This window comes from Siniperca chuatsi, linkage group LG2 (assembly GCF_020085105.1).
Source record: "Siniperca chuatsi isolate FFG_IHB_CAS linkage group LG2, ASM2008510v1, whole genome shotgun sequence".
Classification (NCBI taxonomy): domain Eukaryota; kingdom Metazoa; phylum Chordata; class Actinopteri; order Centrarchiformes; family Sinipercidae; genus Siniperca; species Siniperca chuatsi.
Genome location: NC_058043.1, coordinates 16,847,020 through 16,874,232, shown reverse-complemented (window position 1 = coordinate 16,874,232; position 27,213 = coordinate 16,847,020). Strand labels below are relative to the sequence as shown.

Below are 27,213 nucleotides of genomic sequence, written 5' to 3'. Positions count from 1 at the left end.
TACAGTTTGGTTTACTTATGAGTTGCATACAAAATAACTGGCATATCAAAATATTGGCACCATGTTGCAGAAATTGAGCTTTCAATGCATCTATCCTGTCTTATTGTATTGCAGAAGCTAGGTTAGGAAAATGGACTAAACATACTCAGGTGCACCATCTAAATTTAAACAGATTAACAAGATGTGATGATTATTCCTTGCTGGAGAGCACAGCCCAGCTGACTATAGCGAGTTGGGACTTTAAATGCAGTGAGTTATGGTGTAATAATTAAACCAGTGTCCCAGATTTGGTCTCTGGCAGCTCTCATTGCAAAATATTTTGGTATATGCAAAATTCAGCATGTAGTGTCTCAGCTGGATTCCTGACCCAGTTCATACTTTGTCCACTTAAAGCCCTAGTCTGTGCCTGGTGCACTGTGTGACACACTGTCACCAAAACACTGACATTTTCTATATGGTGATTTAGTAAATTGAACATACATGTGAAAAGTTTCCTGTCACACATTTATATGAAAGAATTTACAGTAAATAGGATTATAGAGTTCTAAAAACTTTAGGGACAAATAATTTTGAAAACAAATGCATTGTTGAAATGTTTATTAAGCCTACTTGTTAAGAAAACCTAGACATTTCATTTCCAAATCATTAGGTGTCACGTAAGAAGTCAGACTGTTCAGGTATTGACAATATGTGTATGCTTTCAGAGTTAAGATGATCAAACCTTTTCATCTGAACTCTAAAATATTTGCGTTGTATCTATATAATAAGGATCTAATAACTATTTGAATATATACTGTATATACTGTATCATATGTGTCATAGAAAAACAGATTTAATTCTGTCTGAAGTGGTACAGCTAACTCAGCAAATGACACACAGAGGCAGGCTGACTACTACTATCCAAGATTGAAACTCTGGCACTTTTAGTCCTCACAAATAATTAAACATCTAATTTTGCTGCAAAACCTTTGATGACTAGCAGCTGGTCTCATAAGCAAATGATTAAACTTCCGTTCAGAATAAATTTTGTCACTCGTTCATTTTTTCACTGTCTTCCAGCACACACTAGGCAGGCACACACCTCAACCTCAGAGAGACTGCCAATCAATTTCAGGGCAATAATAATTTAGAAACATACAAATGCAAAAGAAAAAAAGCTTGATGAACAGTCAGTCCGTTATCTAACCCCAAAGACACGGAAATTTTCCCCAACGACTTCCCCCTTCATGAACCTGAGCAAGAACAGAATTTCCAAATCTGAAACATTTGAACTTTTTGTGAGGGTGAAATCTCAAGAAATCACACCCTGAATCTCAATAATCAACTTTACATATATCACCAATGGCCACCCATGCCGCCCTTTAACTTCACTGCATGTGAAGCTCAAGTCAATATTAGTGAGAGATCCATATAACAACCTCATTGTCTTCCACTCTGCCAGATCTGAATGCCATTGAATCTCTTGTGCCACATAATGCAAAATTAGAGGGGGATTAGAGATGTCTGATGCTAAATATTTGAATTAATTTGAGGGGATTAGGAACTGGGCTCTGGCTCCCTCGAGGTATAATGGACTTATCCTTCAATGATATGACCGCATCATTTCAGTTCATATTTATTTTAATTTATTTTTCACTTTGCTATTATTTATAGACTTACTGTAGAAAAATCAGACTACAGATACTGTTGGAATCTAAATGTGGTACTTATATAAACAATATGTATGCTAGACAACAACTCAAGGAGCTCTCAGTTTGAGGCAAGCAGTAAACTCTTGAAGAGTTTAGAAGAAATCACAAGTTAAGGTTCAAACTAAGATCAATGCTGTACTGAGACAAACTTGCCTTCAAATACATTTCAAAAATAACAGAATGTTTACTTATGACACTATGGACAGGTTCTTCTCCCAGGTTGGTGTTACTGCAGCAGCTTGAGAAAATCAATTTTGGTCCTTGGGATTAGAATCTAGGCAACATTAAAGTCCAAGTCAGCTAAAGCACCCGTCTCTAACTGAAATATTCGACTGACTGACCAACAGAGTGACTCATACTATCTGCTAATCACAGCTAAAAACCCTCTTTTACAAAAAGAGTGCTGGTGGAAAACTATTTATGGACTACACTCAAAGTTCTAAATTTACCCGTAAAGGACAACCTTAAAGCAGCAATAACTGCATTTTTTAAAATATAAATCCTATATTCATTCTGCTTTAAGCTTTGTTTTGGTCTCCATCAACTCTTGAGGGCAATATATCGCTCTTTAGCTGCTTAATGCTCCACTATATTCATCAGCTAGTCTCTAACATTGTCTGTTTCTTGCTGTGCAGGTAAAGTACAGTGGGTTTATCTGAAGTTTTTTGCTGAAAACAGCTGCCTGCTGCAACTCTAAATGGGGGGACTGAACCAAAACATTAAAGTTGCAGGTCATTAAACCAAAACAATGAGTTGAAAGACACTAAAATGCAGAGTAGGGTGATAATTCTCTGTGGATTCGTCACTACGAACGACCCTTTTCACATACAAGTAGTCATATTAATATAAAATGATTACGTTTCTAGTTAAATTGTCCATACTAATGAAACATTAACTTGTGTGATCTTAGTTGGAAATTCTTTCAAATATGAAATATTGTCTTTTGGAGTCAAAATAGATGCTACATTTTTTGGATTGGTTGCTAAATCTAACTGTCAACTGTGGCCACCTCCTGATATATTTTGGTCAGGGAGGAGGCGATATATAGAGTGCCTCTGCGGAGTCTTTTGTGTGGGAGCATTTGTTAAAACTATTCCTCAGCTTGTGGGATTGTTGGTTAAAAGAGATAGAAGTTGTTCCAAGGCACTCTTGAAACAAAAGCATTCTTTGAACAAGTCATTGTTTCATGACTTGTTCAAAGAATGATTAAAATCCATCTCCAGAGTGTTTTGGCAATCCTGATGCCTTCATCACACAGAAGCAAACTACATAAAGAAATGGTTTTGTTTTCAAAAGTGCCCCAGAATAATTTTTTGATGTATTTCTATATTTTGTATTTTTGTATTGCAGCGCTTGGAGCTGTATCAATGTGTTGCATAGCGTTAGCATGAACACTCTGACTATTATGATTAATTTTTGATGATGCTTTTCTCTCCCACTCTGTCTCCCCCTGCTACCACACAGCTTTCTCTCCTTCTTTCTTTCTGCTGTGGCTTCTCAGGACCGGGCCATCGTTGCAGACAGAAGGAGGGTAGGATCTATAAATAGAAATTGGACCAATTATAAAGCAGATGTTCCCCTGTATGATGGTGGGAGAACACTGTCGGGGGGGAGTGTCTGTGGTACTTTCACTATCTCTCTGAGCTCTTGTTCTCTCTGTTTCACTCTCCGTCTCCGAGTTTGTCTTTGACTGTCTCGTTTCTCTGACTCTTTGTCTGGCTTTCTCCTTCCCTCTTTCATCACAATGTTTTTGATCGAACACCTTCTTCATTACTATCTTTTTCAAACACCAAGATATATATATATTAATCTTGATGTTCTCTACATCATAACATGATCACATGCGCACACATACACACAAGCTCACATGTATGATTGCTCGCATGTTCTTAGCCAACATTTCTAAATAAACCTTGTCATCTCAGCTTGACTGACAGCCTTGTAACAGACTGTGGCATATAACACCCATTTGTTACTAGCTACATTCCCATCACCCGGTTTAACACAGCACCAACTTGTATTTTAACAATTGTTATAATTCCTCAAACAATCCTACATGAACAGGGAGAAATTCAACTGATAAGGCGGCTTCTTGCTAAATGTAAAAAAAAAAACCTGCTCTAATTTCTTTTTTTCATTCCAGGCTGGAGATACCATTTGGGACTTTCTGGTGAATAAGCATAATCTCAAATATCCAAATATGGAATCGCCCTCGGTTATCAACACTTTAATCAGTACTGCCATCTTTCTGTAATTGGAGGGGAAATCCTCTTCAATAACAGATTTTTATCACATAATCCCTATAATCTGGGACAGTTCAATCAGTGTCTGTAAACTATTTGTAAACAGAAACATATCTCTTCCAAAGCAGGATGTGAACCCGGACTGAGCTTGTGTTGTCATCAAGAGACAATCATGGAACTGCAATAAATGAGATACTGATTTTAATAGAAAATGCCATAGGTGATTTTTCTGTCAAAACACAAGATGTACAAATGTATTAAGTATTAGAATCCTAGAAAATCCTGAAAGTCTGTCTCCACTTTATCGCAAGTATAACAATAACTGCTTCTGCTTAGGAGGAACTTCTTACTTCTACTTTCTTAGCATGGCTATCCTTTTCTCCGGGTCTGTCCTCGCCATCACTGTAATCGTTATCCCAGTCGTCTTTGACGTTATCATCACCTTGATCGGCAACAGCATGGCCATCAACAATTTTGCTGATGAGTGATAAGCCTGTGTTAGATCTGCTGCAGTGAGGCAAAAGCACAATCCATGCTAAGTAGGTTAGGGGGGTAAATCTTCAGGTCTCCAGAGGCTGAGCATTTTCCCTCCGTGTCTCTCTCTGCCTGACAGCATCTGACAAGCTCACCACGGCTGAGCTGAAAAATACCCATAACATCCACCTCTGCAGTTCTCTTTATTGCCATGCTCTCCTTCACTCCCTGCCACGATCTATTCTTTACTGTCTGTCTCCACTTTGGTCCACGCATTTCTTTCTAAGTCCTTCCATCTCCCACGGCTTCCTCTTTCCAACTTTTGCAGAATCTCCCTTCTCATACACGCAAATATGCACTCATGCAAGCAATAAATTTACACGCACACATCTACAGTTCAAAAATTTACTCCCTAAATCCTTGTATTTATTCAGCCTACAGTTGTTCTGATCCCCTATAGGCCAGCTTAACTGACATTGCATCTTGGCTGCAATTTGCAACATGACTCACTGGAGTTGATGTGAAACTTTGTGACAGATGACACAGCCACACTTGACTCATAGTAACAGTGAAGCATAGCCTAATTCAAATTAGGCGAGTGATTTATTTTAGGATGAAGGCAATAGGCTTTCTCAGCTACCTGTTAACAATGATGACTGTTTAGATGCATATAAATGATTATGAATGATGGGGAGATGTGTTGTGCTGCATTCAGTGGTGTTATAAAAAGCTTTGTTTGGGAGAGACTTTGGGCATGATTTGGATGCTCACTAGTGCCTGTCAGAAAGGATGGATACAGCTTTGTTCAAGCACATTTACTATGTAACTACAAAAGAACGTAGCACTTGCTTAAGATAAGGGCCTGAGATTCATTACAGCTAATAGGAAGTGACTATTATGTTACTGGGCACTTCAGCAAAGAATTGTGTGATAACCAGTTCTTTGGGGATCACGAACCCACCAGATCATCAATCAAGGCGAACAATGGCTAGAACTAGGAAGTTCACAGCTCTCAACCAGCATGCAACTATTTCACTTCCTCACTTAAGTTTCAGATGGTGCAATCCAGCCTGTGAGCCAGTCACAGCCAACTTGATAACAATAGTCATCACCGACATTACTCACAAATGTCAATGAGAAATAATTACCACAGGACAAATTAAACCAGTCACCCACTTTGATCAAAATGTTAAATTGTGCACTCGCTGTAAGAGACTTTGCATTCCTGTTAATATACTTTATTAAGACACTTCATATATAAGGTATGCACTGACGTCAATTTTTCCCGTGATACCACTCCCTTCACCACTAGCCGCTATAGATTCTACGAACGGGTCAAGCTGTTATACAGTTGGGAGGAAAGCAAATGGATATCTTGAAAAATTAAAGGTGATCTATACGATGTACCAGGCAGTCAATACACATATATGACTGATATATGTTTATATGTATATATGTAGCTCCATATTGGGGAAATTATGTTACACTAAACACATCCTGAAGGCATAAAGACGCCTGGTCCTATTTTAAAGCACGATTTATCAGTCTGATCACAATTACAAGGACTTAAATAAGTAAAATATTTTGATTTTATTACATGTTTCATTCAGAAAACCATGTGCATGGTAAGTCAGCATCACACAGCCACCCCTTTGCTTCTCTTCTCTTTAGCCTTCGGGCAGTCTATAATACCGTATGCCTGAATTCATTCTGAATCTGTTTGTGCAGTTGATTGCACAAAAGCTTTTTTTTTTTTTTTTATCATTTTAGTAGTGTTTTAGATGTTTTTGTGTTCCATGTGAATGCACAATGTCAGATGCTGACTGTATTTGTAACTCGTTGCAGAGTGACAGTGGTGCATTCACATGCATACCATCTATACTATGTTTATGTATTAGGTTGGTCGTTGGGTGAACTACTATAGAAAATGGGTGGAAAAACAGAAAACATTCCCTATGATGAAAAAAAATACAACACTGGTATTATACTTGTGAATTTTAGATGATCAGCACTTACCTCTGTGAGGTGGGGGTTGGGGTTGAAGCCACACTGGTTGCACACCATGGAGCAGCACTGTGTGCAGGTGTTGAAGTTCAGCTTGTCATCCACAGTGCCCATCAGGTCGGTGGTTTTGCAGACGGGGCACAGTTTGCTGCTGGGCATGGGTGCAATTTGTGGCACGGAGTAAGGGGAGGTGGGGACACTGCCTCGGTCCGGGGACACAGACGGGGACCTCCCAGTCCTGCTGCTACTCACATCCACCTGCAGACTCTTCCTGGCCACATGACCCTGGCCCTGCTCTCCTTGAGGTGCAGCATGCTGACGGGTTTCATGGGAGGCCAACCTGTCCCCTGTCCCATGGCCACTCTGGACTCCTGCTTTAGGTCCCAGGTCTGACGGAGGTGGTCTGGTAGAGATGATAAAGAGAACACAAAAGTGGATATTAGATCTGGGTTCTGATTTAGGAGTGTAATTGATTCAACTACAAGATCGTCTATAAACTAACTGAAGCACTATTTTATACTATATATTATAAAATACGTAATATAAAAATAGTCTTAACTCAAGATCCACTTACTAGCTTTATCCGGAGTTTTTATTCGCATCTCACTGTCTTTGTTCAGCGGATGGAATTTGTTCACTTGTCGTGGCAATGGCTGCAAGATGTGGTTGAAAGCTAGTAAATGGACCTTGAGTTAAGCTTTACATTGTCAAACTACTATTTCGAAGGTCAAGGATGAACTTTCATGCTCAATATAAAAATAATATATATTGAATAAAAGTTTAATCTCCTCAGACGTCTGCAGTTATAGATTTTTTTCACCTCCTTTGCACTCAAGCGTGTACAAAATGTTATTATACAGTATATTGCAATTGTAAATTGACTGTATATTTATTGTAGTTTGTCTTGTGTTGACATATGTACATACTTTTTCATATATATATAATGTTATATATGTATTTTTAACGCTTTTATTTATTTTTTCAAATTTCAAATTTTTCACACATTTTTGACACAACCTTAATCAGTGTGCCACACTACACTTCACTACACATATTGTTTGTGTATGTGACAAATAAAATCCTTGAATCCTACTCACTCTTTCATATTCTTATACAAGCGCACATTATCAAACACACATAGTGGAAATTTACTACAGCCCATGGCAGCCCCTTAATCACAGACACACACACGCATTTCACTAACATCATCACAAACTTTCCATTCTTTACACACTGATTCAATCCCATAAGTCAGACTTTTTTTAATCAAAAACTCAACATGCTCAGGGGTGGAAATAACATATTGCATTACTCAGTCTAACCGAAAACTGATTCGCTTTTACGTGCACATTTACTCAATATTTTGAAAAGGTTTTTTCAGCTTAATTTTTCTTTTGTCCACCTGCATTTACATCAGCATTAACACTCACTGTAAAACGTAACCACAGCAACCTTCTGGGGTGATTGAGGGAATGACTGAGGGGGTTGAATAGAGAAGAATTGTCAGTGAAAATGAGTAAGGAAAAGATGGCGTTAGTGATCCAGGGAAATGATGAATAAAGGCACAGGAATATCAGTGAATTTAGGAGCTTTATTTTGTTTTGTGTTGTTATTAAAGCAAGTTTGTGGACCTCCTAATATCTTAGCACTGCACTGCAAACATAATATGTAGCTTATACATTTTATTCTAAGTATATATTTAAAATGAGCTGCATTTAATGTTTTCTCAGGTATGCTTTTATACCAGTAATCTCTACTTAATTTCAAAAGGAGCAGTGCTTCTTCTTCAGTGGTATATTTTGGAACCCTTCAGCTGTGAGATGCACTAGGTCTACATGCCATTAAAAGATTTTACTGCTGTTCATAGTGTGATATCAGACTACTCAAAACGTTGGCCAACAGAGAGGCATATGTTGAATATTTTATATTGTCTCTATCAGTTTCTGTGAAGTGCTCCTTGTGGCTTGTTTTCACTCTTTAAAGCTGTTCTCTTCTGGCCTCAGCAATGTGTTTAGGTTGGAACAAAGGTAATGTTTCAGACAACAATATTGTAAAATTTTAGGTTTTCTTGCTCATGCAGGCCCTTGGGCATTAGCAGCAATAGTTAAATAGGAATGGAGGATTTCCACTGTCACAACAACTTAGACCTTGTTTTGTCATGCACGTCATCTTCAAAGACAGTCTCAGCATCAGCTGTGCATCCACAGTGAGAGAAAGGTGGAAATAAAGGGAGGAATAAAGGAATTAAAATAGAACATGTTAGTAATAATGAGTCACAGCTAGTGACTTGAGCTTCTGCACAACTCTAACCCTGTTCCACTCTCCACAGGAGTCCTGTGTTCACCATAGTGAGCCCATCAGGAAAAACCTGCACTGTTCAAACCATTACTAGACTGTTACATTGGAAATTCAGCACAGTCCTGACAGTGTGCTGACCACCAATCTCACTCTGTTTGAGGCTAAACATGAGTTTTGAGGATATTGTATAGCTGCTGATACACGGAGTGGACAACTGAAGTCTAAATCCACCCGGTGTCCTCACAAGACAGAAGGTAGTTTTGCATAATAATTATCACTTGAATGGCAAAGACACCAAGTGGAGTTTCTCATGATTTATGCAAAGCCTCAGCTATAGCTTAATGAGACTCACAAAAAAAAGAGTTAAAACTGGAAGACACCTTTTCAAAAGATTTAGATATTCATCATCCATCAGCAAATGGGAGTCCACTCAGAACAACTTGTGGCTTTGTATCTAAAGCATTACAAATTGTTTGCTTCATCACAAAGTGGATAGTGAAGGGTTTCTAAGCTGTCAATCTTTCGTAACGGGAGCTCCCTGTTTCACTTTCTATCATAAGGAAGCAGAAAGACAGTTTGATTCTCTACACAGCCTCAATAATACATGTGACAATATCCCAGTGTCAGTTAAAGGAGTAGTTCAACATTTTGGGAAATATGTTTATTCTCTGTCTTGCCGAGAGATAGATGAGAAGATCGATACAACTACTCATGTCTATCCAGTAAATATGAAGCTACAGCCAGCAGCTGGTTAGCTTAGCTTAGCAAAAAAAAGACAGGGAGGAAAAGTTAGCCTGACACAACTTGACGTTTTTACACCTAGGTTTTTTCATGGATTAAACAAACAAGATATAATGTGTTAATTGGTGAACTATAGAGGTGCTGGTACGCAGGTTTTGTTGACTTTGGACACAGCCAGGCTAGCTGTTTCCAGTCTTTATGCTACGCTAAGCTAACTGGCTGCTGGTACAGGCATGAGAGTGGTATCGATCTTTTCATCTAACTCTTGGCAAAAAAGCGAATAAGTGTATGTCAAACTATTCCTTTAAACGATAGTGTATATACTCTAGTTGTGTGCTAACAAGCACACAGTGGACATTATGTTTTGTACATACTTTATCGGCATTGTCGGACCTAACAAGCCAGGACAAGCCAATGGAGAGTGTCTCCAACTAGAATAAATGTGCTAGTTTGAAAGTTTTAAGATACTTCATCACACAGATGGATATACTACGATTTGGTCATTTTAAAAACTATATAAATACCAGCTTTAATAAAGTGATGACAGAAACAAATTATTTTCCCTTTTGTGAAATACCCAATATTTTAAGGGCCACTAATGTGTGCAAGCATCAGAGCCTTTCTGGCTCCTGACACAACAACTTTGATCAAAATGTAATTTTAATCCATTTTCAGTTTGAATACAAAATAAGTAAAAGGATTCTTTCAACATCAAATCAAAGATACATTCAGTAATATCTCAGCAGCCAAGTCTGCCCATTTCTCTAGTATCCTCCAACAGTGTTGCACCACTACCACATTGTAACTGACAATACCAATTCTGAGAGCATAAATCAAAGTATTGGCTGGTACAAAGTGCTGACCCATTACATTACTTTGAAAGGGTTTACTGAATAACAAAAATAATTGCAAGTAAACAATTAACATGTGGGCACTTTACAAATTAAATATGTACAAATCTATTATCCTTTGCCTCACACTGACATCTGATTTGTCAAATATGTCCCTTGGAACAGGGAAAATTATCTGATAGACGGGCACTTAATTTTAGCCCGACAGAGCATATCTGTATCAGTATCCCTATAATGGAGATTCTATATGTTTCTCATTGATTCATTCGTCTGTCCATTGGAAATGAAACTTGGTAGCTCAGGCTTCGGAGTGAAACCTATCTCATGCCCTCCATTTAGGAATATTTAAAGGTCACACCAGAAAGGTAGTGGATGCATCAGAGTTGAACATGTTCAAATGCATCATTTGTTTGTAATGGCCAAATAGATGTTAAAGGCATCAAGCGGAGCATACATCGACCGTGAAATGTCTGCTCATCGACATAGGACTGTTTTCACAAAGTTTCAGGAATGTCAGTGACCACTGACTTTTTGGAAGTAAAATGAAAAAAGGTGATGATTTTTTTCCCAGAGGGAAATACTTTCAACTTTAAAGTTATTCAGCAGAGTAGATTTAATTTTGTCATGCTGTGACTGCTGGACACCTTGACTGTTAAACAAGAACTGTGTTGAAGTGCTTTTTAGAAGCTCTTATTATCAAGGTTAAAGTGGAACAAAGGGGACTTGACACACATTAAAGTGATTTCTGTCACGAATGATGACAAATGCATTCTTTTAAAGAAGTAGTTCTTGGTTGATGTTATCTATCAGAAATCACAGCAGCAAACAGCTAGGTTGCGCTGCATTCATAAAAATAATAAGGAATCCAACACAAAATTCAGTTAGCTAAAACTGTGACAGAAGCTGCGATAAATAGACAAATAGATAAAGTCAAGGCTGTTAAAATATTCACTAAACTAATTATTAGTGGATAGCAGTGTTATAGGCCACGACACATCGTATTTTCATTATTTGCAGAAATTTGATGATTTAGTATCAGACAAGCTTGGCAAACCCTCAAAAAATAATAGATGAGCAGCCAAGACATGGATGAAGGAGAGCTTACTGTGGAGACAATATATTCCCCATCATGTTGGTCAAATGCAAATGCAGGAGCTTTAGTGCTGAAACTTTAAATCTCCCACCTGCAGTGCATCACATAAGAAAAGGCTTGTCACATGAAGCAGACTACAACAAGTGGCCCTTAAACAATGATCCCAAAGACAGCACACATAGTGTGTTACAGCTATGATTTGTTTTATGGTTAAGTGTCAATCAGATAAGTGGCAGCGTGCACCATAGCCTCAGTGTGTGCCTCTCATGTATTGCCAACACATTCAAGTCACAGAGCTAAGCATTTTAATTTCCTAAAAAAAATATACCTAGGGATCTTGGAAAAACCAAGAAGGTCGTTTAAAAACACTTAGCACTGTTCTGAAGGTATTTCCGGAATATTTAAAGAGTCTTAAAACCATCTGGATAAAAACACATATATCGTCCACTGCACGACAAAAAAGATTTTTAATCTGTTTAGCAAGTTGCGCCTCTTTTTCCTAATCAAAACAAAGATGGTAGCCAGAATGGCATACGTCCTTGCTCAATTTGTAAAACATGAACCAAAATATTAAAATTATTATCAGTTATATTGCTATATTGAGGTTTTTTTCAAATATTTTATATTTTCATACAAAATAATGCACTAATATTTTGCTTATGTTTTACAGAAAGAGAAAGGCCATATGTCATTTCTGGCTACCTAGATTAGGAAACAGTCGCAAAAATCTTTTTTATCGTGCAACAGACAACATATTTTTTCATCTAGATGGTTAAAAGAGTATTTGGGGATTCTGGAAATAAATTCAAGTGTTGTTAAACAACCTTCTGGGTTTTTCAAAGATTGTCGGGTATATATATTTCAGAAAATGTTTAGCTCTGTGACTCTAATGTAATGGTAATACATGAGAGGCACAAACTGGTGTTAGGTGCACCAATGTGTCTGCTTCCAGCTACACCAACCACTGTGTCCGTTCTGCCAGAATACACAGAGTGGCACATGGAAGTTGAGCAGAGATCAGCTTCAGACATAGTTTAGTCCCAGTATATTTGAGATGGACTGTCAACAGTCTGAAATAATGCGACGCACTGAGGGAGTATGTTGTACTGGTTCAGTCGGCTTAACCACCTACAGTACGTATAATGTACAAACGTGCAATGGGAGCATTTCTTGAATAATTTTGAGCATTTCAAGTCACTGCGACACAAAATTCCCGCTGTTTGCCACTGAAGTCTGTGCATGTAACAAGCAGAGAAAAAAAGTACAAAAGTGCTCTAAATAAGCTTTCACAAGCTTTGGTCTCCTGATAACCTTTAAATTTACATGTAGTGTCTATTTGACATTTGAACAATGCTACACTGCCAATGTCTCATAGGTAGCCATTCATTTTCTGTATCCCATGACTGTCATGGTCTCATACATAATAAGAACTGCTTTTGCATTATTTGTTTGAGTTGTGATAACTATTTGGTATTTCTAGGTAACATAGTGAAAAGTGCTTTCATTCCTGAAGGTAAATTAATTATGAGGGCATATTGTTTGTACACTGTGTCTTAGAACATGACTGCATCCATTATTTTAATGGGTTTTTACGAACTGTAGCTTTGTTTCGGTTTGTAATGGAATTTTGATTTATATTGATTTACATTGTTTGAAAAGAGCCCATATCAATGGCATATGTTGGACAGACTGAATCACGTAGCTCTTAGCGCTTTGTAACATATGCTGTTACATGATGGAGCAAGTACAGCTCTTCACTAATTCAGTTGTTAAACAGAAAACAATGAGACGACAATGTAGCAGCAGCACATTGAACACATTGTTGTAAACACAGAAAATATCAGGAGCTTGCGTTCAACACAGGGCAGTTTTTCTTACCATTCTGAATGCTTGTCAGTTATGGTCATCAGGTCAGGATAACTGTGCACTTAGTCAAAGCTGTTATGATTAGAGAGAAAAAAAACATTGAGTTTCTTCGTGAAGCAGACGGGTAGGGTTACTCCCATAGCTTCATGGATTCCTATATGGACTCCGAGTTAGCTCTTTGACTGCGATTAATAAAATATAATATACATGGTCCGAGATAGAGCAAAAATGCCTATATGGAACTCCTGAATATGGTTATATAGCATATTATATCCTAATTCATATCAATAGGCATAAAATACTGCAACAAATTTTAATTAAGATGAATGTCTCCTATCTACAGTCTCAACCCAGCCACTGCCTCATTGTTTCTTACACTCTCACAAGTTCCTAGTGGAAGAGTATTTTATGGCAAAGATTCAGACTGAATGTAGGGCCATGATCTTAAGAAAACCATTATAAGCAGCCATATCATAGACTCTCTCCCTCAACCGTCCGTCTCTCTGTCTCTCAGCACACTCAGTCTCTCAGCACTCGCCATTGCCTTATGAGACACCTCAGGGTGGATACCAGAGAGAAATCGAGATATAAAAGAATCATGAGTTTACATGGGCGCTATGGGCCTTTAAGCCTGCCCCACAGTGAACATACAGGATGAAAATTGAGTGCCTTTTTTTCCAAATAGACAGATAGACAGGTCTAAACATTATTAAAGGTACACAATTGTCTAGTTACAGTGGCAGAACACGTCTACAGCTCAACATTACAATCCCTTTGTGTGATGACACAAATCAAGCAATGGGTCAATTACAAAACACAGATTTTTCCAAAAAATCAGCTTGAATTTAGCTTTGAACACAGGTTTGTAGCACGAAGAAATCTAAGCGTGTTTTTACAGAGACTGTAAGCCTATGAGGCAAAACTAGGATGCAGCTGTGCCTCTCCGTGTGCGTATTCAGGTCCACAACTGTTGGACTGTGTAATTAAGGCAATATCGGATCTTATTGGAAGGGTAATCCTTCCCACACACCCACACAGAAAATACAGACCTACAGGCTACAAGGAGTGATTAAACACTAATGATCAGAGCTGGATTTTGGAAAAGGCAAGTATTTTATCAGCCTATGTTGCCTTGTTTATAGGACAACAATGAGGTTTTCATATGTAACTGGAAATATTAAATTAATGAGTCTGGGTTTTTTATGGACAGATGCAACACCACTCCTCCAGAAGAAATTAACCCTTTTTCTGTTTCAGTTGACGGTGCTGAAAACCAATTCCCACTAGCTGCATATTGATTTGGATTGAGATCTGATGAGTGAAGACAGCTATTGGCATACGTTATGGTCCTGGGCTCACAATGACGCTGGCTATATCTGATGGTAGCATTGTCATCCTACACAACGCTGTCATCAGGATACAGACGTCTCCTCACCAGGAGGAAGGTGATTTCTCAGAATGACTTTGTATTTACTGGCATTCATGTCGAAGCATGTTCAGGAAATCAACCTGTAATGGAACCGACGGAGCCCTTCAACGTGAGATCCAGTGCACTTTGCATCATTTACATCTCTAATTTATTTATCACCTGAAGCTATGGGGACATTAATATTTGTGAAATTCACCCCTTAGTGTTCATATTTACTTGGCACTGCCTCACTATGAGGAGAAAAATGTCGCTCATTCATTCATGATACTCAGCTGCTGATGCCTCAGTACAGACACCGTGAAAACGGGCGTAGAAATTCCTACTGAAACGTTTGAACGCTATATATACGTATTATTGATTCTACATCGAAAACATTGCATATTAAATTTGACTTCGACCCAAATTCACGTTGAGTAACAGGGTGGTGCTGCCAAGAAGCAGAAATGGGTCTCAAACGGGGTGGTGAATTGTGTTGACAAGGATATTGAAATAAATAATTAAGCACCCATTCAAGTCTATCTCCACGCATTCGGTTGATCCTACATCTACGCTCCACATCGTACAGATGTACGGTAGCCTACACGCCACGCTGCCGTGTATCCTCCCGGATTTCTCCCCACAGTTTGGCGGAGAAGCGTCCTAGCTATCGCGGCTACCTGTTAATCCCCGGCCCGGGACCAGCCCCACTTCCTCCGGCTGGCGCTCCATTGCTGGGCTTGATGAGCTGTCCAGAGTCCGGTGGTGCTGAAATGGAAGCCGGAGCCCCTGCTGCAGGGACGGCGGGGCCGGGTTGTCCCGCCTGTCCCTCCCCTTCCATACTGGCCTCGTTCCCCATCGTCTCGGGATAGGTCTCGACGGAGAGAAACGGTGTTGTAGATGGTTCTACAGCTGTGGTAAAAACTCCGATGAAACTCAGCGCTGCTCCCCTTCCGCCATCATCACCTACAATTCAGCATCCCGCACGGAGCACGCGCGCTGACGGAGAGGGTGAGGGAGCGAGCTGACGCAATGGGTGGGTACTTGAGTGGCTCGTACGTGCGCGTTCACAGTGATCGGTTATCTCAAGTCACCACGCAAATAGCTGTGAGCCCTCTGTGGCACATGACTGGAGACCACTGGGGCCTCCCTGATTCACTTCCCGGCTTTTCCTCATAAACCATTTGTTTTTTAACCTGAACGATGGGTTGCTGAGACATCACACACCATCATGCATGTTTGAAATGTGACATTCTTTTATTATATCTATCTACATTTTGCAGCCTACAAGAGGTCCACAGTATAAATTATTTGGGCATGCTGATCATTTAATCACAAAATTCACTAGAGCTGAAGCTATTAGTCGATAAATTCATTAGTCATCCGACAGACAATTAATCAATAACTATTTTAATAATCGACTAATTGTTTAAGTCCTTTAAGCAAAAATGCCAAAAATTTCCCTGGTCCAACTCCTGAAATGTAAACAATCGCTGCTTTTCTTAGTCTTTTGAGATATTAAACTAAATACTTTTGGGTTTTGGACTCTTGATTGGACAAAATAAGCAGTTTTGATATGTCAGCTATCGGGCTTTGGGAAATTACGGATATTATTGAGGGCTTTTTTTTTTTTTTTTTTTTTTTACTATTTCCTGACATAGTAAAGGCCAAATGATTGATCAACTATTTGAGCAAAGTGAAGATTGGTTCATTCATAATGAAAATAACTGTTAGTCTAATATTCCTAATTCTCACAAAGGTTTGATGGACTATGCATATGCATTCATCTTAATATGATATGAATAATATCGAATAAAAAATTTCAGACAAGCGATAATGTTCACATTGAAAACGGAATAATGCAGTGTCTATGGCAGCTTTTACAAATATGCTATTTGGCTACATGATGAAGCCAGCTGCAGATCTTGGTCTGCGTCTCTAAACCAAATTACAGAGTGGTGACATAACACTACAGCATGGTCTTATTTTACTCAAACATCTGCTCCACTGAAGATGCGTGGGTGAGGGGTATTTGTTTTTAGCTCCCACTCCCACATAGGCCACTGTGTGTACTTTGTGACTCTGCAAGAATCAGTCATTATTACAAGATCATCATACCAGTGCTCAAACATGTCCTAAAGTAAAGACTAACAGTGTCAGATGAAAAATAAAATAAAATACAAATGGCCCAAAAACCTGGCAAGATAAGATCAAAAAGTCACATTAAGATTGATGGTTGTACCTATCACAAGCTCAGTATATCTAGTGTTAAGTTATGGTATATGTTACAGAAGACTGTTCACTAACTTTAATGTAAAAATAATTATCAAATTAATGTTGGTTATTTCATATTTCTGCAGTTGCACTGTATTTTACTACAAAGGAAATATAACAAAAAAAAACTGTTGCAGATGAAAACAGATTGTTCTGGCAAACGCAAAATACCAGTACAAAAACACTAAGAATACTACATGTTCATCTGAATACACGTGTGCATCAGCGCCATGGTGCCACAACACGATCCTTCTGCAGATAATCCAAAATCCATTTTATTGTGAATGGCTCTCCTCACAGCATAGTAAAAGAGATGATTCTGAAATGGTCTCTGAATGATTGCTCTCCCTAGTGTACACCAACTGCCACTACAATTAAACGCTTACTTTGATCTAATACTCCTAAGAAAATAAACCTAATCTGATAAACCTACAAAGATTTGTAACATAATTTTTGTGATTAGCATTTGTAAACATGTTGTACTATGAGGTGGAATCCTACACCAATCCATTCACTGCCATTATGAAACACTAATTCTGGATCAGACACTGTAGTCACATCACACAGAACTCTGGATTACAGCAAGATACTTCCATTGACTTTATTGTAGAATGAATTGGCAAGCACAAAGAACAACTGAACTCAGTGTACAGGTGAGCCAATTAACAGATACATATGTACAAAACACACAAGTGCACACATCCGACTTAATATTCACTCACTTTGAGATCCATTTCAGGTACAAAAATAACACAGGTGCTTGTTTTTCATTGGCAGGATCTCAAGAGACATACAGCTAGAGACCTTTAGCCGAAAAGACATTCCAATGAAAAGAAAAAAAACTTGATGCATCATAACTTCTTCTTGAGATTAAAATTTTCAATGAAGAATTTGATTAAAAGATGATTTTTATGTTATATAGTGAATTACCAACAGTGAATAGATTATAACTGAAATGCTATGGAGGAATAAAACACATGGCCTTGTTTGTCAAAATATTCAATACTTCATTGGCACCATAAAAAGATGAGTAAGGGATACAGTTGAGGAAATATTGACTTATTGTTACCAAATTGTATATTTAGTGACATACTAAACTGTACTGACCATACGACTGTACAGAAGATCTTTCAATAAGAATGAATACTTGAAAAAGCATTGAGGTGCATCATTGGGGACATGCCTTTTTCATATTTACAAACTGTCAATAGTAGTGGCGCAAGAAAGAAGAAAATTTACACTGAGACTAAAATGGTAGTACATATATACATAAATGATAAAAGAATGATGGTCGATTTCATAAAGAAGAGGAGGTTCTGACTAAAATACAATACAAAACTGCCTTTATGAGGGAGTTTCAGCAGTGCTGTAATTTCTTTTTCTCTGTGGTGATTGCTCGGTGCTCACAGGAGTAATTTACTTACAGAAGTTATGATTGTTTGTAATTACTGGCGTTTGGCTTTGTAAGGCCGTGAGCGTTTCCTGCGGTCAGGCTTCCTCTGTTTGTGCAAGCGGCCTATACTCACTCCCTGCCGACGACGCACGGAAATGTTTTGCTCCACAAGGCTGGCCAACATGCCTGCAGAAGATATGCAGTCAGAATGAATAAAAGGAGCAAAGAAATTATAAAAAATACCAACAAAAGAACAGATTGTTGTGCATATGTATGGTGGTTAAAAACATTTTTCTTTTTTAGTCTTTTCTTTCTTCTTTTTGGGAGGGATATGTAAGTGTGTGTGATGTTTTCATACCTGTTGTATTTTTGTGCGTTAAGCTGGTTAAGAGTGAAAATGTGGCTCTGTATGTGTTTCAGATTGGATGGATATATTTATACACACACACACACAGAACCTACCTTAAAAAATGGTTAAAAATTGTTAACATGTAAAAAATAATGACCAAACTGTGTGAGACATTTTCCCACAGGGACTGGTAAGACTTGTTTTTTTGGGGATGCACACAACTATAAACTTTTTTTTGTCTCGTTTTCCTCTCATTGCCAGGACTCTTTACTGAATCCAGAGTTTATCAGAAATATCCATGAATATGGTGTGATGTGAGTAGAGAGATGTGAAACATTTGGACACTAATGATCCACCACAGATAACTCAGGAATTTAAGTGGAACTTCAAAAAAAGGTTCAAATGTGGGTTTGATGGAAGGGTAAAGCGGGGCAAAAAAATAGTGAAGGACAATAAGAAATCTTCAAGATGATCAGATTTACCTTCTTGGGCCAGCATTGATATAAAGGTGCAGATGAACTCATCGTAATTATGAGTCCTCCTCTGATCATCAATCTGGTCAAATAAAAACAAAACATTCTGATTAAAAGCCAATAAAAAGAACATCTCACCAGATATATTGGATTGGTTCCAGGTAAACAAAACTTACTTTGTATTTCTTTCTCTTTTCTACTTCCTCCTTTAGATACACCTCGTAATTGGCAATGTCAGCCTCTACACACTTGAGCAGTGCAAGCAGCTCCTGCAAGAAACAGAATAAGATTAACCGCTCTGTGCGTTTGTTTATTACATATATTTTTAGTACACGGCTTTAGAAACAGCTCTCTAATTGGCAGCACAAGCAAAACATGTGAGAGTACTGTGTTTTTAAAAAATGTTGGCAGGCTGATAAGCATAGCAAGGTACATACTACAGTGTATTGTAAGTGTATACTAGGAAATTCTTGGACTTACTTTAGGAGAGTACTTATCCCCAGGGGGCTTGCAGTCTGCAGCTGTTTCCATTGCGTTGGGCTTTTCCTTGCTAGGTCTCACCTCTGCTCCATCTTTGCTCTCCTCTTCTTTCACCTCCACAGATGGTCCCTCATCTCCATCATTCGCTCCTTCCTTCTCTCCTGCTACGAGGCGTGGTTGCTCTTTGTCTTTTGTCTTCTGAGGAGTACAAGGCTGCTTTGTGCCATCAGCGGCCGTATCTACTGTACAAGCAGCAGATAAAGTAGCAATCTATCATAAGTAGCTAGACGCAGACAATCCATTATTAAAAGAAGTGTATGTTATTCTCATTAAGGTCACCCCAAACTGTTTACTTCTACTGTCTAACATGATTAATATGCTCCGACTGTACTCTAAATATCAAGTGACTGACTCAAATGCTTACTTCAGCAGAGGCTTTAAAACCACCTTTGTAATTAACATGGACGACAGTAACGATCTCTTGTACTGACCAGATGGAGGGAGAGCACAGATGACTCCATCCTCCTGCAGGTGTAACAAGGCCACGCTGACAGAGGGACCCAGTTCTCTTACAGCACGGTTATGTCTGGAGTCAAGCCTCAGCATCTCATCTTCTCCAAACAGCACACGAGACAGATGGGATGCAACTGGACTGGATGGGCGCGTGGCGGCCTGGGAGCGCGCCGGTGAGCGCAGCGGGGAGTTGAAGGCGCTGCCAATCTCAGAGGCTGTGTCAGTGCTTTCATTGCTGGGTGTGGGGGAAGGCTGTGAAGCAGATGTAATACAAATGCCCCCAGTGTGCCCTTCTGTGCGCACAGAAAGGGGTGTGTTTAGGGCGTCTTTCCTTTGGGCCTCCTTCTTCAGCTTCTCAGCCAATACAGTGAGGGCAATCTGGCTCTCCATTCCAGTCCCTACCCGTCCTGTTCGTGATCGCAGACTTGCCTTCCGTCTACACCTAAAAAGACAGAAAGTTTAAAACATAACCAAAAACTAAAAGCACTAATTGAAAGAGCTTTAGCCTCCTTCAGTCAGGTCATAACCAGAAACATAAAAATAAAACCTATATACACACACACACACACACACACACACACACACATTACAATTCTAACCTGTTAGATGTGCTGGCAGAACCAGTTACTTCCTCCTCATCATCCTCATAGTCATCTTCATCATCAGAGTATAGGGGTTTGGGAGGCCCTGACATTCGAGAGCGACCAACTCCAGCAGCAAGATCCTCTTCTTCCTGTTAATCAGAGCATCTTTAATAAACCTCCACAGATTTTTTTTTCTGCAGCCACCAAAATGATTTTATGGGCCACCAAAGATACATTTGGGCTGCCTTAACAACAGGGACTGAGAAAAATTTAAAACTAAAATCACCTTTGTATCAGTTTAGTGATTTGCATTTTCTGAATAGTGCCACCTTACTAAATAAGCATTCTACACCTATAATGTGCAAGAGGGAGTGATTGAGACTCAGAAACCAGAGAGGAAGAATGATTTTTAATCCCAAAAAAGACAGCGAAATAACACACAGTGAGCTGTCGCAAAGTGAGATCGGAGACTTCACAGGACAATGTATGATCTGTCACAGTCGCAGGAAGAGTAGAATAGTAATGTTTCCATATAACTCTCAATGTAACATCGGACTCTGTGAGGGTGGATATAGGGTGTCATAAAGGGCTATATAAATAAAACTGACTTGTCTTGACACGACAAGACAAATCAGATGTATTTCCATGGGAACAAAATTAGCGTCATCCGAAATGAAAACTGGACCAAATATAAAGAAAAACACCCTTGGATTTTAACCTTGGTATTTAGTAAGTATTCTGTATTGTGTACGTTCTGGGGTTGATGTTGGTGTGTGGGGTTTGTTTGTTGATTTGTATTGTGAAAACTAAATGAAAATATTATAATAATAATAATGTTTTTGTAAAAGCTGTAATATATATATATATATATATATATATATATATATATATATATATATATATATATATATATATATATATATATATATATATATATATATATATATATAAAACACTATTTTAAGTCCTAAGTTTTATAAATATTTAGCCAATTAGTGATTCAAGAGAAAACTAATTGGCAACAATTTTGATAAGTGATTAATCGTTTAAGCAAAAATGCAAAAACTTGCTGCCCTTCTTTGTTGTAGAGGGAACTATATAGTTTTGGGACTGTGGGTCAGACAAAACAAGCAATTTGAAGACGCCATTTTTGGCTCTGGGAACTTGTGATCTGCATTCCCCCCTATTTTCTGCCATCTTATGGAGCAAATGATTCATTCAGAAAATAATTAGCAGAATAACTGATAATGAAAATAATCATTACGTGCAGCCCTGAACACAACCCTAATCATACAATACAACCCCACACACACACACACACACTGGATACAGCCAATCTTACCTGCATTGGAGACTTGGCATAGTTGTGGTTGTCCAGAAAGGCAGGCAGGCGTTGAACGATGGGGTTGGGACTGGTGACCTGCTGAGCACCTCCACCTGTGGGGACTGGTGGTTTGCCCATGACCTTAGTGTTTCCTGAGGGGCTAGGGGCATCCTTAGACTGAACTCCTGACTCGTCCACAGAATCTAAAATGAGAGTCAAGTGTATTTCAGTTAACTGTTTATGATAAGCCCCTACACAATTTACAAGATATATTTCAACAACGACTGGGGAAATAAAGCCAACTGAAGTACCTGAGGATGCCTGATCAGTCCCCTGGGATGTAACTGGCACCGCATCTGCCTCTTTCTTGATCGCAGTGGTGCCATCATCAGGAGAGGAAGAGTCCTGCTGCTTCTTGTCATGGACAAGCTCGGGCTGAGTGAGCCGGATCATCTGAAGACACCAGTAACAATTAATCAATTTTTATTGTTTTTTTTTTCATTCAAAGTTAAAACATTTTTTACATTTTACTGTGATCCCAATCCCTAAACTCTCTTGCTCACAAACGTTTGTCATCGAACTACACTATGCTTCCATGTATCAATTGAAAAATGTCCATTTTGAGGCTTTGCACTGCGTCAGCCACAGACAACCTGATCAACTGCTCTGTCACTAAAGGAGCTGTGGCATAATCGGCCTGTGATGAAACTTCTAGCAATTCCTGACCTTCTGTAGACCCTCCAGAACAGTCTGTCGATTCCTCTTTAGAATTTCCAGTTTGGACTCGTACTTCATCCTGCGGTCAGGCACCACTGCCATCAGGTTGAAGCGAATGTCATGGTACGGCTCACTGAAAAAGAGCAGAGCAGCAGCATGAGAATGAAGCCTTGAGGGTGTGTGTAGAAGGTGAACCACCACTGCTTGAGCTAACTGGCTCAGAACTCACCCAGCAGTGGCCAGTCCAATCCTCTCCATGATAACCCGCCGAGCTTTATCAGTCCATTCCTCCTCCTCTCCCCAGGGCCCTAAAATAGAGTGAAATATTACACTTTATTTAAGTAGAAATTTGTGTGTTTAAAAACTGCAGCAACACTAAATGCATTATTGAAATTCACAGCAAATGTGTCATAACAAGTTTTAAGTTTAAATAAGATGACAGTCAATTTGCTTGTCATTTCAGTAGGAGCACTTCATTGTTTAGGGGCCTTGGGAGCAAAAAGCTTGGTCCCTTTTTATCCAGTGAGGAATGAGGCCATACCTGCTGATTAAGTGTCTTAAAATAAGGATAAAATATACAAATAAAAATAAGTAAACTGTTGAACTCCATTCTCTAAAGGAGAAGAAATCAGAATAATGACTTTTTAACATATGCATGCCCTCTAAAACACTTTTCAGTGGTTCCATGGCAGTCAAAATGCTAAAAAGCAGTGTGACAAGAACAGGACTGTATTTCTATGTCAGTCAGTGTGTAGTCATACCATGGTCAATGGGGTAAGCCTTGAGTCCATCAAGCTCAAAAAGGCGGTCTTTGATGGGCACATAACTAACAAAGTGGAAGGCTTCCATGGTCCGCACTGCACTGATCCCATTCTGTTTCTCCGGCAGGTGCCTGGGCTCCGGTCTCCATAGAAACACGGAAAGAGCTTGAGAAACTGATGAACGCACAAAGCCTCACATCTCCCACAGTACGGTAAACCAATCACAGAGGATTTTTATTTTATTTTTTTTCAAAGAATCAGAGACACCTGGAAATTTAAAAAAGGAAACACTGACTGTAACCTACCTGGCATGGCTGTTATGTGCTCTCGCAAGCTCTGGGGCATTTCCTATTGCGTAACCTTTACTCTGAAAAATTCATTAAAAATCAAAAGTTAAACATGACAATGGGGGAGGAGGAGGGAGATAGAGAGTGGGAGAGAAAGAGAGAGATTGCACAAGTGACTAATTGAGACCAAGAAGAAGAGATGGAAAGATATCATGATTTGAAATTATGTTTGAGGTAACTAGTTGAATAAGTTTGGCAAGCCTTTGGGCCCTTGACATTTGTCAGTTCTTATATATTTAATATGTTTATGAAATATAGATTCTGATTACCGTATCTATTTCCACCCAGTACCTACAATGGTGTGCAAAAGTGTTTGCCCCCTCCCTGATTTCTTCTTTTTTTTTTGCATGTTTGTCAAACTTGAAACTTTGTCAAATGTTTCAGATCATTAAACAAATTTAAATATTAGTCAAAGATAACGCAAGTAAACACAAAATGCAGTTTTTAAATGAAGGTTGTTATTATTAAGGGAGAACAAAATCCAAACCTACATGGCCCTGTGTGAGAGAGTGATTGCCCCATAAACCTAATAACTGGTTGGGCCACCCTTAGCAGCGACAACTGCAATCGTTTGCGATAACTTGCAATGAGTCTTTTACACCACTGTGGAGGAATTTTGGCCCACTCATCTTTGCAGAATTGTTGTAATTCAGCCACATTGGAGGGTTTTCGAGCATGAACTGCCACAGGTCATGCCACAGCATCTCAATAGGATTCAGGTCAAGGCTTTGACTAGGCCACTCCAAAGTCTTCATTTTGTTCTTCTTCTTCATCTGTCAGCCTCACTAGAATGCTGTATCAAACTCACATCTGAATCCATATAAGGTTCGGCTACATTCAACATTCGCAAACAGTTTGCTCTACTTATCTCCACTAGGCCACATCAAAGTATTCATTTTGTCACACATTTTGCTCTCCCTTAATAATAACAACCTTCATTTAAAAACTGCATTTTGTGTTTACTTGCGTTATCTTTGAATAATATTTAAATTTGTTTAATGATCTGAAACATTTAAGTTTGACAAACATGCAAAAAAAGAAGAAATCAGGAAGGGGGCAAACACTTTTTCACACTACTGTTTATTTCTACTACTTACTATGATTTCTGAGACTGCTACAGCTGAAGGAAAAACAAATCTTAGAGCTGATTCTCAAATGAAAACTGTGAATAAAAAGCACACTATTTAATTCCACTAAAAATACATAATACATAAGCGAGTGTGAGAAACATCTTACCTCTGGACTAAAGCCTTTTGTGAAAGCCTTCATGCGACTAAGGGTGGTACCGAGCTCAACGCCGCTGCAGTTCAGAAGCACACTCAATAAAGCGTGGGTGGCACATGAATTTGGTATCAGCTAGATACAAAAATGACAGCATAAACACAAGTCCAAATTAGAATATACATTTTATTAACTATGTTTCTATGTGCATTATTGCAAAATGTGAATAGCCATGTAAGGATTTTGAAGGGCTGAAAGGAGCAAAATTACAATAACGTCTACTTTGACGACAAAAAGTGGTGAATGCTTCCCTCGTTCTGTGGTTGGATCGAACTCTGCACTTTTCAAGTTTCATATACATTAGAACGACTACATGTCTTTTCATTATTACTGAATATTTTGATCTGTGGTGTTGTATATATTTTTATTTAAGCTTTATTTTACCAGGACAGTCTCTTGAGATTAAGACATTTCTTGTTTTAAAGTAGTGCTAAAATCATCAGTTGATTAATAATAGTTCATCAACAGAAAATAGATCAAAATTTTCAGAATTGTTTTAGTTAACATTATTTTAGATATTATTGTATGCATGTACATATTATATAGAATATATTATAGAAAACACAAACAATTTGCTGGTTAGAAATACCACAGCTTGCTGGCTTTTCACAAATTCATACAATTTATAAAATTGGGGCTAATAGTCAAAAGAAGCTAGCAATTTTCACAAATGACTTTGAGGCATGATAAGTTATTAATTCTATTTGTCATAGTGTTTGCTACTTAAATGAATAAACAATGACTTGAAAACTAATACTATTGTTATCTAATGTTCTGTTAAATGGCTATTTAGTCCTGATTTATATTTTGAGTGTGAATGAAATTTGCTCAGGAGCATCCTATTTACGGTATGGGCAGCACTAATATTTACAACATGACAGCTCATAAGAAATCTGCTTTAGGATTTATGACTTCAAATATAGATCAGTTGCTCCCTAATCAAAAGACGTAACGCCACAGCAACAACTACAATAACTGACAACATCTATGATCACATAAACACTTACCTGATGAGCAAAGAACATATCATTTACAATTTCCTCATCAATGACAGAGGTCTCATCCACCAAAGTGTTGACTTTCCTCCTGGATCGACGTTCCTCAATCCACTTGAACAGGAAGATGAAGCCATAGACAGGACTAAAAAATAAATTGTCATCAACAGTCTTCACGTGTTGTTGCTACAGTCCAACAAGGTGCAAGAAAAATAACTTTCTTTATATTCAGACATGAGCTTGGACGTCACTACCTGACATACCTGCCAGGAAATTTATGATCACCAATGACCTGATTTGTTATGCGTGTTGTGTTACATACCTTTGACACTTGCTTTGAAGATCATAGATTTCCTCTACTTGGACACCTTTGACACCTTGAGAATAGACACACACACACACAAAGAAACATTTTAATTGGCTTTATTAACCCCAGGATGTGTTGGCTATTCACATTGCAATGCTGTGAGATGTTTAGCTACTGTATATGAGCTACTCACCAAAATCTTCCACGAGCAAACTGAACAGTCCTGAAATTATAAAACATTTATGGTTCAACAACTAACACAGAATACACCAGAAAATAAATGAAAGACTAGTGTGTTATTTTTGCTGATAACGTTAACTGTTACTCCTCATATTTCGCACTTGTTTACTCCCTCCATCAACTTGCACAACAGAATAAGTTACCCACTAATATTCTAATTAACCATATTTTAATATTGTATTGCATTAAAGTTGCTTTTTAAGCGTAATAAGTCAAGCTACCTAGGAAGCTAAACTATCCATCTGGCTTTATGTGGAAGCTAACGTTAGTTAGCTGTGTTGTCTGTCGAAATTTCTCACCTGGATCACTCTCGAGCTCCAGCCACCCTTTGTTCATTTTTGCATTTGTGCACAGCTGACTAATATTTAAGATGTTTTCCAGTCCATGACCAAAAGAGGGATAAGAATCTTTAACGCTAATGCTGTATCCATTCACGAGACAACTGTGGAGAGCTCAAGATAAACACAATAGACAGAATTAGCCGCCTACAAACTACGTCATCAAAAAAC

The 27,213-nt window shown here is 38.5% G+C and overlaps 2 protein-coding genes across 9 annotated transcripts in view; both read right to left on the bottom strand.

Annotated features, from left to right (window-relative positions):
- The window catches only part of bsnb (bassoon (presynaptic cytomatrix protein) b), a 72,840-nt gene extending 55,890 nt beyond the window's left edge, over positions 1-16,950 (bottom strand). For 2 of the 6 annotated variants that reach the window (XM_044182770.1, XM_044182796.1), the window contains exons 1-2: positions 15,347-16,948; positions 6,425-6,815 (exon numbers count right to left, since the gene is read on the bottom strand). In XM_044182770.1, the coding sequence (XP_044038705.1) occupies positions 6,425-6,815; positions 15,347-15,525 (570 nt within the window). In that variant the 5' untranslated portion in view covers positions 15,526-16,948. Of the gene's footprint in view, positions 1-6,424; positions 6,816-15,346 lie in introns of all 6 variants that reach the window. The other 4 variants (XM_044182780.1, XM_044182760.1, XM_044182789.1 and 1 more) reach the window with 4 other exon arrangements.
- A 566-nt stretch (positions 16,951-17,516) lies between these two features.
- Positions 17,517-27,188, bottom strand: bap1 (BRCA1 associated protein-1 (ubiquitin carboxy-terminal hydrolase)). Of its 3 annotated transcripts, none has more exons than XM_044182809.1 (17): positions 27,004-27,188; positions 26,658-26,687; positions 26,480-26,534; positions 26,170-26,302; positions 25,118-25,237; positions 23,840-23,901; positions 23,535-23,677; positions 23,003-23,081; positions 22,783-22,906; positions 22,368-22,509; positions 22,075-22,259; positions 20,748-20,881; positions 20,127-20,590; positions 19,636-19,877; positions 19,332-19,424; positions 19,165-19,237; positions 17,517-18,519 (listed from the first exon to the last, which is right to left on the bottom strand). In XM_044182809.1, the coding sequence occupies exons 1-17, from the start codon at positions 27,038-27,040 to the stop codon at positions 18,386-18,388; spliced, it is 2,250 nt and encodes a 749-aa protein (XP_044038744.1). In that variant the 5' UTR covers positions 27,041-27,188; the 3' UTR covers positions 17,517-18,385. The 3 variants fall into 3 exon arrangements, with proteins under 3 accessions (XP_044038744.1, XP_044038763.1, XP_044038752.1); XM_044182828.1 differs by having other exon boundaries at positions 19,717-19,877; XM_044182817.1 differs by having other exon boundaries at positions 19,636-19,874.
- Positions 27,189-27,213: the final 25 nt, after the last annotated feature.